Here is a 15,230-nt window from a genome sequence, read left to right on the forward strand (position 1 = left end):
ATGGGAGCCAGTGGTGTTTGTGCCCAGAAAACTGCTCAGCCCTTAGAAGGTGCTCGCTGCATCGATGCTGACTGGGGACGGAGGTGAGGGCCGTGAAATGACTGTCTGTAAGGTGATCTTGGCAAACCACGTCTCAAACCCATGCCCCTGATGGTCATAAGAGCCTTCCCTTGTGCAAGCCACGCTGCTCTTGAGCAGATGGTGGGCCATCAAGTCACCGCGGACACCTCTTTTTGGCCATTGGAGACTGATCTTGACCAGAGGAAAACTACAGAGGGTGTTAACAGGAAGCCTTCCATTCTTCTTTTCCTGTTACACAACCCCCCTCAGATCTCTCCGAGAACATCATAGAGGACCTTTCCCCACGTATCAGACTGACTGTTCCAGACCACATAAGCACCAGTCCCTTGCCATTGGACGTCTTGGCTGATGTGATTAGAAATTGTGAAAAACAGATCTCTCGCAAACAGAAGACTTTCACATTCTCGTGACTTAGAGTCCTTCATGCTGCCTTTGAAGGATGAAGTCATTAAGGAAAATCCTGCATGACAACAGTTCCCATGTAGCTCACACTGACTCACGAGGGCCAGGGCACGCTGAGCATGTGCATGAGCTGCTTCGCCTGAACCCCGCTGACATCCGGAGGTGGGTGCTAATGTCCCCACTCCACAGGCTTGCCCGGGGTCCCACCACCCGTAAGTGACAGAACCAGGCTTCAGACTATGTGGTTCTCAACCCCAGTCAGCAGCAGCTCTGGGGTGGTGCACGTTTCCTATGCAGGATATTGTTCATGAGGACTAGACAGGAGCAGGGAGGCAGCTGAGCATTTCAAAAGACTTTTCCCCCACTTTGGTGACAGTGGTCATCACTGTTTATATGAATAACGTTTGTTGTGGGGCGGGCACCGTTCTGAGTACTTGATAGGATGTATTAAATGAGCCATTGCCCTTTTGCAGACGAGGAACCCGAGGCCCAGCGAGGTTGCGCAACTTGCTCCAGATCACAAAGCTGATGAGCAGGTGGCCCAGGTTTCCCACCCAGACAGTCGAGTCCTGAAGCTCGTGCTTTTGAACAACGGGCTACATCGCCTCTCTATGTGACAGACCGAATCCTGCTGACACTTCTCAGGAGCAAGGAGAGAGTTCCCACCCACTCAGACACATTTTAGGTTGAAGGCAAAAGTGTATCCGGGAGCTTCTCAGAGCCATAGCAGTGGGCCTGGTGGGTTCGGGCTCTGCTCTTTTGTTCATCCAGCATCCGAGAGACATTCATGGGGCCAGCCCCTGTGAGGAGAACACAGGGGGCGTGCAGAGTACCTGCCGCCTTGATGCTCCCAGGCTGCTTGAGGAGCTGCTCGCCATGGGATGGGGAGGTGGGGAGCACACTCAGAATCAGTGTGAGTTTCTTGGCTGCGTTTGTCTAAAAAGAACGTTGACCAGACCTTGTCCTTTTCAAGAACAGGGACCAGATTTTGGTTTTCAATTCTTACGTGATTTTTTTACATTCGTCTCCTGCAGGTGGTATATCGCTTAGAGACGCTCAGGAAATGTCCGCATAAGGAAAGAGCCTGTGTTTTAGAGTCCAGCAGATGGGGGTTTGCACACCTAGTTCCCCCAGGCTGTTGAGAAAGTTAGCATTAATATAAAAGTGTGTAGCACGGAGTCCAGCAAGTAGCAGTAAATAGCAATGACTTTTTCTGTTTTCCGCTCTGTGTTTTCCGGGAACCGGCTTAGAGGAGAAAAGGCGGACGTTGACGTGAACAGCCAGATGATCTTGCCTCTGCCTCAACCTCATGCAGTTGAGCGCATGTGAACTCTTGCAAGGACCCGTTGAGAAGCTGTGCTTGCCAAGCAGAGAACCCTCTCTGGCTTGAGTGTGCTCTAAGTTATGAACTCCGTACAGAGACAGCCAGGCCCTGGCGGTGACCTTGAAGGACGCAGGTCGTGCTTTCTGACTGCCTTGCCCCCCGGGGCTGGGGCTGGGGCTGGGGTCAGCCGCCTCCAACTCAGTGCTGCTGGCTGCTGGCTACAGAGCCAGCTCTGACAGTCACTATGGGCGAGTTGTTTTTATTTTACCAATGCTCTTTTCGCTGTATTTCAGCCTTCTAAAAATTCGTTTCATTCTTAAAAATTTTTTTTCACCACTTGCTGCAGTATGGTTTGTATATATATATATATATATATATATCTTTTTTTTTTTTTTTTTGAGAGAGAGAGCGAGCGAGCAGGGGGAAGGCACAGAAGGAGAGGGAGAAAGAGAGAATCTTAATCAGGCTCCACACCCAGCATGGAGCCCAACGCAGGGCTCAATCTCACGACCCTGAGATCATGACCTGAGCCGAAATCAAGAGTTGGATGCTTCAACGGCTGAGCCATCCAGGCGCCCCTATAATTCATATATTTTTTAAGCTAGAAAATATTAAATATTTCTTTTGTGATGAATTAAATTGGATTAAATGAAATGACATTAGCTGATCTGACCATAAATAAAATGTGAAACCATTAGGATGACAAGAGTGGAACCCACAAGAGTGAAATTTTTCAGTCTTTTAAATTTCTTATTGAGCTTGGGTACTGTACCAGATCAGACCAAGTACACAACCCTATCACGTGGATGAGAAATAAATAACACTTAAGGGGCGCATGGGTGCCTCAGATAGTTAAGCGTCTGCCTTTGGCTCAGGTCATGATCCCGGGGTCCTGGGATCGAGCCCCGCATCGAGCTCCCTGCTCAGGGGGAAGCCTGCTTCTCCCTCTCCCCTCCCCTTGCTTGTGTTCTCTCTCTGTCTCTCTCTCTCTGTCAAATAAATAAAATCTTTAATAAAATAAAACAAATAACACTTAAAAATGATAGAAGATGTAGAAGTCTTGAAGATTTTTTTGAAGTGTACTTATTCTAAAGAGCCTAATCTTTTTTTTTTTTTTTTTTTTAGATTTATTTATTTGACAGAGAGAGAGATAGCGAGAGAGGGAACACAAGCCGGGGGAGTGGGGGAGGGAGAAGCAGGCTTCCCGCCGAGCAGGGAGCCCGACGCGGGGCTCGATCCCAGGACCCTGGGATCATGACCTGAGCTGAAGGCAGCCGCTTAACCAACTGAGCCACCCAGGCGCCCCATCTTTAATGGAAATACTATAGCAGTGGACGTGTTGGCTGTTTGTTGACTGAATTGATTTTCTAGCCCAGACACTGTTTGGAATATAAGTATTTTTGTCAGTGGTAATGCAGGAGACTGGTAAATTAAGGAAGCATTTTGTTTCATCTTTCTGTCTTTGGCTAAATGCCTTATCCTAATTGTCCAGGATTCATGTTCAGAGTAGAGTACAGCTGCGTCCAGTCCACCAGCCAAGGAAAGAACTGGAAACCAGCATCATCCAGCTGTGGTTATTCTGACCTCCGTTTCAAAGATTGCTCTTGAAACTGAGCCAGGTGACAAAGAGACTGTGAGTCCGATCTTGAGGATAAGAGAGAAAATTGAGGATTTTTAAAGTCACTTCTGTATCAGGTGAAAGGAATAAAAACAGCCTGGCATTGGCCCCGACAAGGTGACCAAGTCCTGAGGTCACAAGCCTCTGACCGAACACCGAGCTGGGGCATTGTGACCTTGAACATGGTCTCAAAGATTTAAATTGCCTTCCCTAGGGGTTTATACACAGAAGTGGGCCCTTCCCTTATTTCTAAACACTTGAATTTCTGGCATCAGACGTCAAGCTGAGAAGAGGTGTCTGAAATCCCAGCACTGTCTTCTGTGGCTTGGAGGAGGAATTCCGTAATGTCCAGCTGAGTTTAATACTGGAAAGTTTTGTTTTGTCAACTATCTTTTGGAACCACAAGGGAAGGCCAGAAAACTTTGCCTTGCTCAGAAGGCAGCATGTCAGTCTCAGAAGGGAGGGAGGTCCTGTACCTGGGGCGACCCCATAATTTCACATCCCAACTGCATTACTTTTTTTTTTATTAAAGATTTTATTTATTTATTTGAGAAAGAGAGAATGAGAGACAGAGAGCACGAGAGGGAAGAGGGTCAGAGGGAGAAGCAGACCCCCCGCCGAGCAGGGAGCCCGATGTGGGACTCGATCCCGGGACTCCAGGATCATGACCTGAGCCGAAGGCAGTCGCTTAACCAACTGAGCCACCCAGGTGCCCCCAACTGCATTACTTTTGAGAGTGAAAGAGAACCTTACTAATGACTGCATCAGAATGACAAACTCCAGGACTCTCCCAGGCAAACTAGGATGTACAGCTACCCTACTTAGCACGCTGTAGAGATCACCCAGGATCCAAGACATCTTGCCGTAAGGAGGTGCAAACAGCGATTTTTAAGGAACTTCTATTTTGTTTTTATACTGCTCAATCAATCTGAAGATCTTTGATCAGATCATGAACATAGATGTTTTGATCAGCTTCTCATATCTACCATTTTAATTGATGCAGACTCAATTTTGAGTCGTATTCATGATTCCAGATTGACAACCACAAGTCGCATGGCCTCTACAGCAGTTGAGTGTTGTGATGGCAGAAGGACACGGTGGGAAGAGGAGGAAGGAGGAGATGGGTGAAGGGAGAGAGAACGTGACAGTGAAGGTGGTGAATTTGCAGAAGCTCAAGCATCTTGGTAAACCATCTGGCGAGATCATATGCTGGGAGTCACTGTGCGTTGAGATGGTGCCAAGGGGCCAACGTTAGGGAATGTGGCGGGGGAGGCAGTTAAATATCCAGAGTAGAACTGTGGAGAAGCAGATTCTGGCTTCCAGCATCAGATCTGGATACTTAACCCGAAGAGGGCGGGGTTAGGTAATTCTGTACGTGCGCAAACGAAGCTAAAAGCGCTCGTTTGTGAAATCCGTTTCAGAGATAAGGACGAGCCCAGCTCATCTACTGCACAAAGAGGGCTCTCGCTTTATTCCTGCAGCTGTTCTCCTCCTGAGTGACTCAGCGGTGCGGTGGCTTTCACAGCTCTGAGAAACGACAGGGCCTGCTGGCCCCCAGACGCCCGCCGGGAGCCACCTCGTTAGCCTGTCCAGATCATTCTCTTGACTTACACTTAGTGGCAAAGATATTGAGCTACTTCTTTCCTGTCCACAGCACAGTCACCACACTCAGACTGGCCAGTGCCGTGTGCTTCCGTGCCAGGGGATTCAAACCTCCTCCTTACGCTGCTAACACGTGTGACACGCCCACCACGTTCCCGGCATGGGAAACATAGAGATGACTCAGAGTCTCCATCCACAAGGAGCACCGAGTCTGCATCCCCGTATTCGAGCCCACTTAGTCACGTTAGCGCCACTGGGAACTGGCTTTCATGAAAGTAGCTCTCGGGTAGCCTTAGCCTTATTTTTTTTTTAGATTTTTATTTATTTATTTGAGAGAGAGAGAGAATGAGAGAGAGCACATGAGAGGGAGGAGGGTCAGAGGGAGAAGCAGACCCCCTGTCGAGCAGGGAGCCCGATGTGGGACTCGATCCAGGGACTCCAGGATCATGACCTGAGCCGAAGGCAGTCGCTTAACCAACTGAGCCACCCAGGCGCCCTAGCCTTATTTTTCTTGAGGGGTGTGAGGCTGAAGAAAAGGTCTTTCCTGTTCTCAGCAGGTTGCCTTTCCAAGATGGCCCTGTGGTACGCATCTCTTCAAAGCCAGGTTAGCGTCTCGTGTTTCGTCTTGCCTTTAAAAGCTGCCGCAAGATTAGATACCCAAATCTTGTTACTGGTGCTAATCCCGTAAGGATTAAATACCCAGAGCCTCATTAAAATCCTCCTCATATGAAATAACAGATCGCAGTAGCTTTTAGTAGAACAGTCCAGGGAGCGGCTCCCAGCCACTGAGAGTGTCTGGTAAACTCTCATCAGGTGGAAATCCCAGGAGGACCCAGCGCCTAGCAGAAGGCGGATCCTGGCGCTGGGCGAACACCATACCCTTGCTTGGGAGAGGAGCTCTTCACACAACACCCAACAGCTTGTCCAGCGTTAGGCAGAGCTGGCCCTTTACCCAGATGAGGTATATTTGGAGTTAATTAAATTGAGGCTCCCCAGGTGCCTACACAATTAGCTGTAATTGCTCCCCAGTAGTGTAGCAAATCTGAGTTTTGTAACTGCCCCAGTGACATCTGAACATCTGCTCTAGTCCTCAAATAATTAGTCTCAAATCTGAGTACAGACAGACGGGTCCAGGAGCGCCCGGCTGGCTCATTCAGTGGAGCACATGACTCTTAATCTCAGGGTTGTGAGTTTGAGCCCCACGCTGGGTGTAGAGATTGCAGAAATAAATGAAACTTAAAAAAAAATTTTTTTTTTTAAATACTATTTAAAAAAAAAAAAGACCGGTCTAAGAGGAATCAGGTGATGAGAAAGCAAAGACTTTTAATAATGAAAAAATAAATCCCTGCGGTACTATTACTTGTGTCGATTTGTGTTATGAGGCAAAGGACTTGGGTTTGGGGTTAGATGTGGATCCAAAGTCCTGCGCTTCCCGCCCGCTCACTGTGTGAGGTCGGGCAAGTCATTCCATCCCTTTGGATCTGCTTCCTCCGCTGTGTTTACGTTCCCAGGACAGGGCCTGGGGCACAGTGCACCCAGGCTTTCGTCCCTTCATTTAGGTGGTACTGACCCAGTGGCCACCCTGCACCTGGCCCCACAGATGCAGTGGGGAACAAGACCGAGCATGTCTTTACTGTACGGAGCACATCACCTAGTAGAGGTTCCTTCCATATTAGAACAAAACATAGAGTTATAAATAGCCAAGGGATGAATGAAATTAGGCAGAACCCCAAGGAAATAGTGGAAAAGTGAGGATTTTAGTAACAATTTAAAATAAGTCCCTTGATACCCTTTCTCATGCGAGCAAATGATGTTCCCATCATTAGCTGCACAAACCTCTTCTCCAGCATGAGTGGGTGTCTCCACGCTGGGTGTCTGGAGCCTAGCTGAAACTGGCCTAAAGGGACTTAAACATATTTTTTTTATTCTTTATTTTCGCCGGGCTTTTTAACTAGCTGGAATTTTATTGAAAAACTGGTGTCTGTACATAATAAAACCATTCCAGGGGGGCGTTTGGTGGACCTGGAGGAGGTGTCTGGTTGTGTAGAAACCTGGCTTTGAGGAGATGCTCGGAAAGCCGCTACCAGGCCAACAGCCCTGCTGCGGAAACTTCCAAAAGGTGGAGTAGCGCCTCCCTATGGGAAGGTCGCTTACTGCAGGCGGACAGGAAAGGAGGTCTGTGAAGGGATGGCCCCCAGGCAGAGAGGAGCTCCAGAAGCACCTTTCCCAGATTGTCGGAGCCAGAGCGTTCCCCGTTCCTACATCAGTGGTTCTCAGCCCTGGCTGCACTTCGAAGGCACCTGGAGATCTGGTAAAAGACCAGGCCCCACGCCCAGACAATTCGGATTCAATGAGCCGGTGGCGAGGGTGGGGGTGGGGGGGCAGGCATTAGGTATTGGTGTTTTACAAGATCCCTGGGTGATTTTAATGGGCGTCAGATCAATGCAATCGGATTGAAGAACACTGTTTTGGAGGAAAATCTAGAAACCTAGATTAGCCTTTTTGACTGTTAAGCTACAATGACTTGTTTCAAGTAATTTAAACCATGGTTTACATGGTTTGGGCAGTGTTTACATGGGTGTAAGCGTGTACAAATTCATTGTGCACTTTCCTGAGTGTTATGTTATGCCTTGTCAAATAAAAAGAAAAAAGAACAGGGCAGGGGCGCCTGGCCGGCTCAGTCGGTGGAGCGTGCAATACTTGATCTCAGGGTCGTGAGTTCGAGCCCCACGTTGAGGGTAGAGAGGACTTAAAAAAAAAAAAAAGAATAGGGCAGATTTCTGTGTATTGTTATACAGTGGCTTCCAAGACATATTGTTAAAAAAAGAAGAAGTAAACAAGGTACTAAATCTGTGTGCTACCACTGACATTTTTTCGAAGAATATGAGAAATTACCAGTTACCACATCTCTAATGTTACTTGAATTTTGTGCCATATGCATGTTTTACCTATTCAAAAAATATAGGTTCCTGGGCCTGGCCCCCATCTTACTAAATCAGCTCGTCTGGGGGTGAAGCCCGGGGCTGCCCATGTCCAGTGTCCTCCCAGGTGATCCTCTACCCACTGTAGTTTGAGAACCGCCCCCCAACCTGGGTTGTGCTGGCCCGCCTGAGGCTGTGTCCCTCCATGAAAGGAAGCCGTAAGAGGCGCTTGCCCGAGGCTCAAAAGGCAGCATCCCCCATGGCTTGCTGGTTAGGGAAGAAGCTGTTCAACTCTCATGAGGGACGGCCAGACCTCTGAGCCCCTGCCGAGGTCAGCAGCCTGTTTCCACTGTAAACCCAGTCTCCTCATTGCTGGTCTGTCGTGTGCGTGTGTCTTGCCAACATCCGTAAATTTCCCTGTTAGGTTTTATTTTAAGTTGGCTCCCCGAGGATCCTGGGGTCAGGTCTCGGAAGGATGTGACAAATCCCTTCACCCGTGGATGGCACTAACCTCCTCCTCTTAGCAAAGCTGCGGAGAGAACACGGCTTCGCAGGCTTCCCAGTGGGACCAACTGAGATCATGCCTCCCAGACAAACAAGGCCCTCTCCGCACAGAGGTCTCCGCTGTGTGTTTCTCAATGAGCCTGCCTCCCTCGGCACTCTGTCCTTACGTCACCAAGGACATTTTATCCTAATCCTGTAGGGCATCCTGGCCGTCCCTCCAGACTGAAGTTTGTCTTTCCTTCCTTCCCCCACGCCGACAAGAAGTTCCCATAAATAACATCCACTTGGTTCTTTTCTTGACACCATGAGTCATTGTACACATGGGTATAGCATCCTGTTTTGTAGCCGAAGAAGCTAATCCCAAAGGGTTTTGTGGTTGCTTCTGTATCTGTGTGCGAACGGCTGTGCTCACGACGCCCTGGATATCTGTTTTCATTTCCATGTGCCTCTAGACAGGTTTTTCCACAACCCACCTTCAGAGAGTGTTGCACATCTGTGTGATACGTGGTCCCTCCCCTCATGGGCACCACTGAGGTTGGGTCTCCTCTTATACAGAGGAGCATCTGGAAACTTCTCTCCAGGTAGCCAAAGAGAAGTGTTTATGCCTCCCTCCCTCCCTCCCTCTCCATCCACCCCCCCACACACACACACACACTTCTCTCTCTGTTAGCATCTTGGCACGCACTCAGGAGCCCTCCAGCTCTCTCTCCAGGGCAGTCATTTTGTCGCTCCTAAAATGACTGAGTGGTCTCACCTCTCTGCCCACAGGCTGCACCTGGGAATTTGGAGCTATGGTAAACTACATCAAGAAGACGTGTCCCCAGACCCAGCTGGTCGTCGTGGGCTTCAGCCTGGGTGGTAACATCGTGTGTAAATACTTGGGGGAGACTCCGGCAAACCAAGAGAGGGTCCTGTGCTGCGTCAGCGTGTGCCAGGGGTACAGTGCTCTGAGGTGAGTGACGTCCGCGCCCCACCTCTCCCTCCCTCGGGTTTTTGTTGAGATGCCCCGGGACACCGGCACACATCTGTGAAGACCAGAGGAAACGCGGTGGCGGACCGAGCAGAAGCGTGTGGGTCCTGGAGTCACCCTGTCTTGCTTTCACGTCATACACTGGAGCGGTCTTACCAGACTCCTTAAGGCCGATCTGCAGCTATATTTGGGGATCAGGTCTGTAACTGAATAAGCCAAAGGCCCCCATAACAGCTGCGGTTCCCCTATGGAGTCTCTGTGAGGTGACTTAACCTGTTCATGCTCCAGGAGTTTTGTAGGACCGTGGGTTTATGGAAGAACTCAAGAGCCAGAATCTGAGAGCTGGGCCTTATGATGGCAGAGCCCTCCTGCCTCCGGGAGCGTTGAGTCTCAGGTGGCATGGGGAAGGGGTCTCTCGAAACCCCTTAATCTGTGCCCTCACCTTCAAGTGTCCATCTCTCATAGACACCCCAGACATTACCACAAAGGAGACGACCTGGCCGATAAAGGTTTACCTCGCCCCTTAGTCTCCTGCCAGCAGAGCCCCACAGGATGAGCCCTAGGAGGGCATTATCGGCTCTGCCTCCTCATCGAGAACAGTGTTGTCCCAGATCTCTCGAGAGTCACCATACACAACCCCCTTCATTCACACACACCTCTCCAGACTCTTCAAGTGCATTCACATTTTTCCCCGTACTCCCACTTCACGATAATGTCTTCTATATTTCAAATGGGTATGACCAGTTATTAAAGATCTCTTGAAGAAACCCAGAATTGCATGAGAAAGTAAAGAAAGCCTCCCTTATTGAACCAACCTAATGCCAAACAGTCCTTACAGTTGATAAGTGATTCCTGCCCCTTTTTGCCTCACCTGTATCTCTCTCTGTAGAGTTTCAACCTGTTTCAGCGTTTTCTGAGAGCTAGAGGCTGCCTGATGGTTCCAGAAATATATATCACTGGAATTTGAAGACAGCACGTCCAAAGGGCAAAGGCGGGCCCAGAATTCAGGCTCTGCCCGTGAGGCATCAAGCTGGCCCCAAAGGAGGATTTAAATGTGCCCAAAAGAAGACTTGAAACACAACCCCGATGGAGCCTTTCCTGAGTTCAAGGGCCAAGGCCTGGGTTCCGGTTTTCCTCACCTGCCCTATGGGGATGATAGTAATGCTAAGTAGTGCCCTCCTCAGCGCTGTGGTGAGCGTCAAAGCAGCGGATGCATAGGCAGGACAGGCGTGTAGAAAGTAAGTCGGTGACCGGTAATGATCCTCGGTCTCTGTGATACAAGAAGTGTAGGTTAGGCCAGTGGGTCACAAAGACCAGTCTGGTGAACTGGTGACTGTTTGACTTCGTTAAAAATCACTTGGGGGATCATCTTAGAAATAAATTCAGTTTCGTGGGCCCCAGCCCTGGAGATTCGGACTCAAGAATCTGGGGCATGGGCCCAGGAATCTGCATTTGGACACATTTCACAGGTCACTCCTGTTATGTAGCCACATTTAGCAGCCAGTGGGCCTGGGGACCTCAGTGGCCCCTCCAGCTCTGCTGTCGCCGGACGAGGTTGGTCCCCTCATCCTCCTGCTGGGAATCCTCCCCTTCAGTCGCCTCTGTGCTCTGGAGAGCCAGCTGAAAGGACTCGTCCCTTTACCTTGGCTTGACTAGAAATATCCAATTCCCAGTTCGTAGCCATTATGTAACCGGGGTTAACCGAAGTCCCACCGTGCCCAGTCGCTGGGAGAGTAAAGGGCCTACCGCAGAATTCAGGGGAGCAGGGCCTGGCATGAGACCCTGCCTGCTCTCACCTGACGAATGGCCCAGTTTTCAGCAAGCCTGCTATCACCTGTAAAATTGGAATCGCTCGGGTCCCTTCCTAAACCCAGTGGTGTGAAATCACTGTGAGCACGGACTTTGTGTTCAGAGAGCACAGCATTTGATAAGTAGGAGGATGCGGGACCAGTTGGTTTTCTTCCCGCACCCCCCCCCCCCAAAGCCCAAAATCTTAAGTGACAGCAGCTGCATTTCATTTTGCTGCACGAGCGCCACCTGCCGTTGGCAAGAGCACGTGAAATGCGTGTTTGGTGAACTCCGGGTGGGAAACAGGGATTCTAGAGTCTGTGAGGCGCTGTCCCCACCACCCCTCTTTGAGACCTCCGAGATCTTCAGACTCCTGATTACCTACTGTCACATCAACCTCGTCCACTGAGGAGAGAAAGAGGCAGCTTTGTAGCTTTGTCCCCCGACACACTGGAAGGGGTGGGCCCTGGGTATGTGGGCACTGCCCAGGGCTCAGGTGCCCTCAACAGCGTAACCAGACCTACTCACCGAAGGACAGTGCCTTACTTTAAACCAGTGTCACCTTTCTTTCCTGCCAAGGCTTGAGGGCGATGAGCCTTTTCAGCACTGGGACGTGGCAGCCATGCTTCGTTTACGCCGAGGCGGAGCAGGGAGGGCTCGCCTGCCTCAGCAGGGGCCGCACGGGAGTCCATGCCACTGGTAAATCTCGCCTAGTTGAGTCCCAGGAACCGCTTGTCAGTGACCCATCCCCTCGTGCTGGCTTCTCACCCCAGAGCCGACCTGAGGCCCAGAAGCCAGCGCCCGCTTGCCGTAGTTAGCAAAGCCTCGCTGCCGCTAGAGAAGCCCATGTTTGTGATGTGCTGAGCCACCGAAAGGGGGGGGCACAGGTCCCCCAGACTTAGCCGCCTTCCCTCAGCACAAACCGCTGCCCGCTAGTCCTGGAAATGTGTGTGGTCAGACTCAGCCTAACTCGGGGTGAATTCATCATTTGAAACTTTGTTATGAAGACTTCTGATTATAAATTCGTCCAGTGAGTGGTGACCAGACAGGAGTGTGAGAGGGAAAAGAAGTGGTACCAGAAGATGACCTGCAGATGAGTCATCCCGTGACTCATTTGGTTCATTCAGCTAGACACCCTTCTGGATAATGGGGACAGAGCCGCGAACAAGACAGAAAAATTCCCTGCCCTCATGGGGCTTAAAGAAAAGGGAAAGAAAGCTTTTTTTGGACCGGTTTCAGGTAAAATCAATTCTTCATTCCTAAGGAAGCCCTCAACAATCTTGCATTGCAGAATCTGCCGGCGATAGGAGATAGTCTGCGTCTGAGGACCTCACAGCACTTCCTGACTATAGAATGATGTTTGCAAAGCAGCAAACCAAGCACATGTCACTAATAGATTACACGCTAGGTGGGGCGCCTGTGGGGCTCAGTCTGTTGAGATTTGACTCCCGATTTCAGCTCAGGTCCTGATCTCAGGGTCATGGGGTCGAGCCCCACATCTGGCTCCACACTCAGTGTGGAGTCTGTTTGGGATTCTCCCTCTTCCTCTCCCACTCCCCTTCGCTCTCTAATAAACAACTAAATAAATCTTTAAGTAAAATAAAATATTACACACTAGGCATATGGTGCTGAGAAAGTCCTCAGTCCAGTGGGGAGAGATTTGGGAAGGAGGTGAGGGTAGAGAGGTCAGTGGGGTAGGGCCCAGGCGGGGGGGGGGGAGGGGGGCCCTTCGAGGGCAATAGAGAAGTTACCAGATCTCCCTACATCTAGTCCTCCTCCTGGCTGAGTGGGTGTCTGAGCACCGCTGGGTCTTAGCATGGTGTTTTTAAGCAGGCTTTCCTGCTGCAGAGGCCAGGCCCCCACGTTTCTGGCCAAATGGTGTGTATATTCTTTCTTTTGCTCTGAATGGGCGACTCCAGACTGTGGATGCATTTATGACAGGAGCAAGGGGCAAGGGCTGCCATTCATACAGTCCTTCTATCCAGTTACCCCTTCATCAAACCTGTGTTTACAGTGGAAGAGCTGTATGACAGTTTTAGCAATCAGTAATTTTGTATCAGAGCCAAGCGAAGGGGGAGAATCCACTGAGTTTAGACAAAACTCTGTGGGCAGAACTCCAACCTAGGACACAGCTTGGCTTTTCCACCAGTGGGCTGTGAAGCTGACCAAATGGCTTGCCCATGGCATCTTGGGGATTTTTGCTTATTGTTTTTATTGCTAATTTTTTTCTATCAGAAAAACGAGGGTGTGTGACAGACCCTTTCACTTAGTAATCGCATTCCTATAAAAGTACATCCTAAGGGAAAATATCCTGATCAGGCAGAGAGCAGGTTAGTGAGTGGCCATCCCTACCTTTGTCTGAGCTCCAAGCCCCATCCTGCCCCAAAGCTAGGCGGCAATGAAGGATTCTGGACCCAGTCCCCAGTACAGAGATGGTTTTCTTTTGCCTGCACTCTCAAGCTGACCTCTCTGTCCCGGAGCCCCCTTGCCTGGGTCTCTCGGGTCCAGAGGCTCCACTCTCCTTCCTCCCAAAAGCCACACTATTCAAGGCTGGTCTTGGTTTTGCCTCCACTACGGTATGACTCTCTTGTAGGGCTAAGCTAGAGATAACCAGCACAGGTCCAGCATGAGAGATAATCGTAAATTATGATCCACAAAATACAGTGGCAAACAAGGAAGATTTTATATTTTAAAAATCAAGAAAATATGTAACATGACTGAATGTATATATTAAAAGTAGTGAGGGGGGCGCCTGGGTGGCTCAGTCAGTTAAGCGTCCAACTCTTGATCTCAGCTCAGGTCTTGATCTCAGGGTCGTGAGTTCAAACCCTGTACTGGGCTCCATGCTGGGCATGAAGCCTACTTAAAAATAATGATAATAAAATAATAAGATGGGGGGAAATGTAGTGAGGAAGGCAACCATGTAAAAGTATGATAGTAGGGTGGAGGAAATGGGAAGTCCTACTTTAATGGATATAGACCTTCAGATTTGCAAGATGGAAAAGTTCTGGAGATCTATTACACAACAGTGTGAATATACTTAACACTACTGAACTGCATACTTAAAAATGGTTAAGAAGGTTAAAGACTTATGTGTTTTTTACCACCATGATTAAAAATTAAAAAGAAAAAAAGATTGTAGATGGGCAAAGCCTGGAAGAGAAACTCCCCTCCCCAAATAAAAACAGTTTTCTTACATTGGTGTGGTAACATTCCGGGAAAATACTTAATGTACTGTGATTTCGCAGTTTTGTTAGCATGTTGCTTTCAAGGTGTGTTTTAATATTGCCTACATCCACACCCTGTAAATTCATCACTTGCCTTAATTTGCAGCATGCCTGCCTTCTTGTTCCTTTCTGGACTGTTAGAGTCATGGACACCTAGTCTCACAGAACCTCTCTCCTACTGTCACTCTCCATGTCTTCTCGAAGACTCCAGAAAAGCGGTTTGGCCACTCTCATAGCCTCTCAGCACTCTGAGATCTTACCTGAGTCAGATTTGAATTCTTTCTCCAGCTCATTCTCTTCTGACTTCAGTTCATTTTAGTCAATGCTCGGTCCGCTCATTGTGCAAAATATGAGTTGGGAAGTTGAACTTTCTCTGAGCAGCCCCCAAGCCGCATGAAGCAGTTGGCTCAGCTCTTCCTTGCCCTAGTGGATTGCCCTGGACGTGACTATAAATGCCTGTTTCATTTGGACCCTCTTCTAAATGATTTAAAAATCCATCTCCTGGGGCGCCTGGGTGGCTCAGGCGGTTGAGGGTCCAACTCTTGGTTTCGGCTCAGGTCATGATCTCAGGGTCATGAGATTGAGCCCCGCGTGGGGCTCCATGCTCAGTGGGGAGTCTGCTTGGGATTCTTGCTTTGTTCCCTTTACACTTCACGCACATCCCCTTTCCCAGAACCTGAATTTTTTTTTTTTTAGATTTTATTTATTTATTTGACAGAGAGAAAGCGCACAAGCGTGGGGAGCGGCAGGCCTGGAGGGAGAGGGAGAGGGAGAAGCAGGCTCCCCGCTGAGC

At 49.4% G+C, this 15,230-nt stretch overlaps 1 protein-coding gene and 1 long non-coding RNA gene across 3 annotated transcripts in view; both read left to right on the forward strand.

Moving 5' to 3' along the window:
* The window catches only part of ABHD2 (abhydrolase domain containing 2, acylglycerol lipase), a 93,718-nt gene that overhangs the window by 66,153 nt on the left and 12,335 nt on the right, over nt 1–15,230 (forward strand). For both annotated transcript variants that reach the window (XM_035024111.1, XM_035024112.1), the window contains one exon: nt 9,221–9,404. In XM_035024111.1, coding sequence (XP_034880002.1) covers nt 9,221–9,404 — 184 coding nt within the window. The remainder of the gene's footprint in view (nt 1–9,220; nt 9,405–15,230) is intronic.
* Nucleotides 63–2,097, forward strand: LOC118023044. Its single transcript, XR_004682643.1, has 2 exons — nt 63–645; nt 957–2,097. It is a non-coding gene; the product is annotated as an uncharacterized LOC118023044 (long non-coding RNA).

The sequence above is a fragment of the Mirounga leonina genome, unplaced genomic scaffold (assembly GCF_011800145.1).
Source record: "Mirounga leonina isolate KUSES-001 unplaced genomic scaffold, KU_Mleo_1.0 Mir_178, whole genome shotgun sequence".
Lineage (NCBI taxonomy): Eukaryota > Metazoa > Chordata > Mammalia > Carnivora > Phocidae > Mirounga > Mirounga leonina.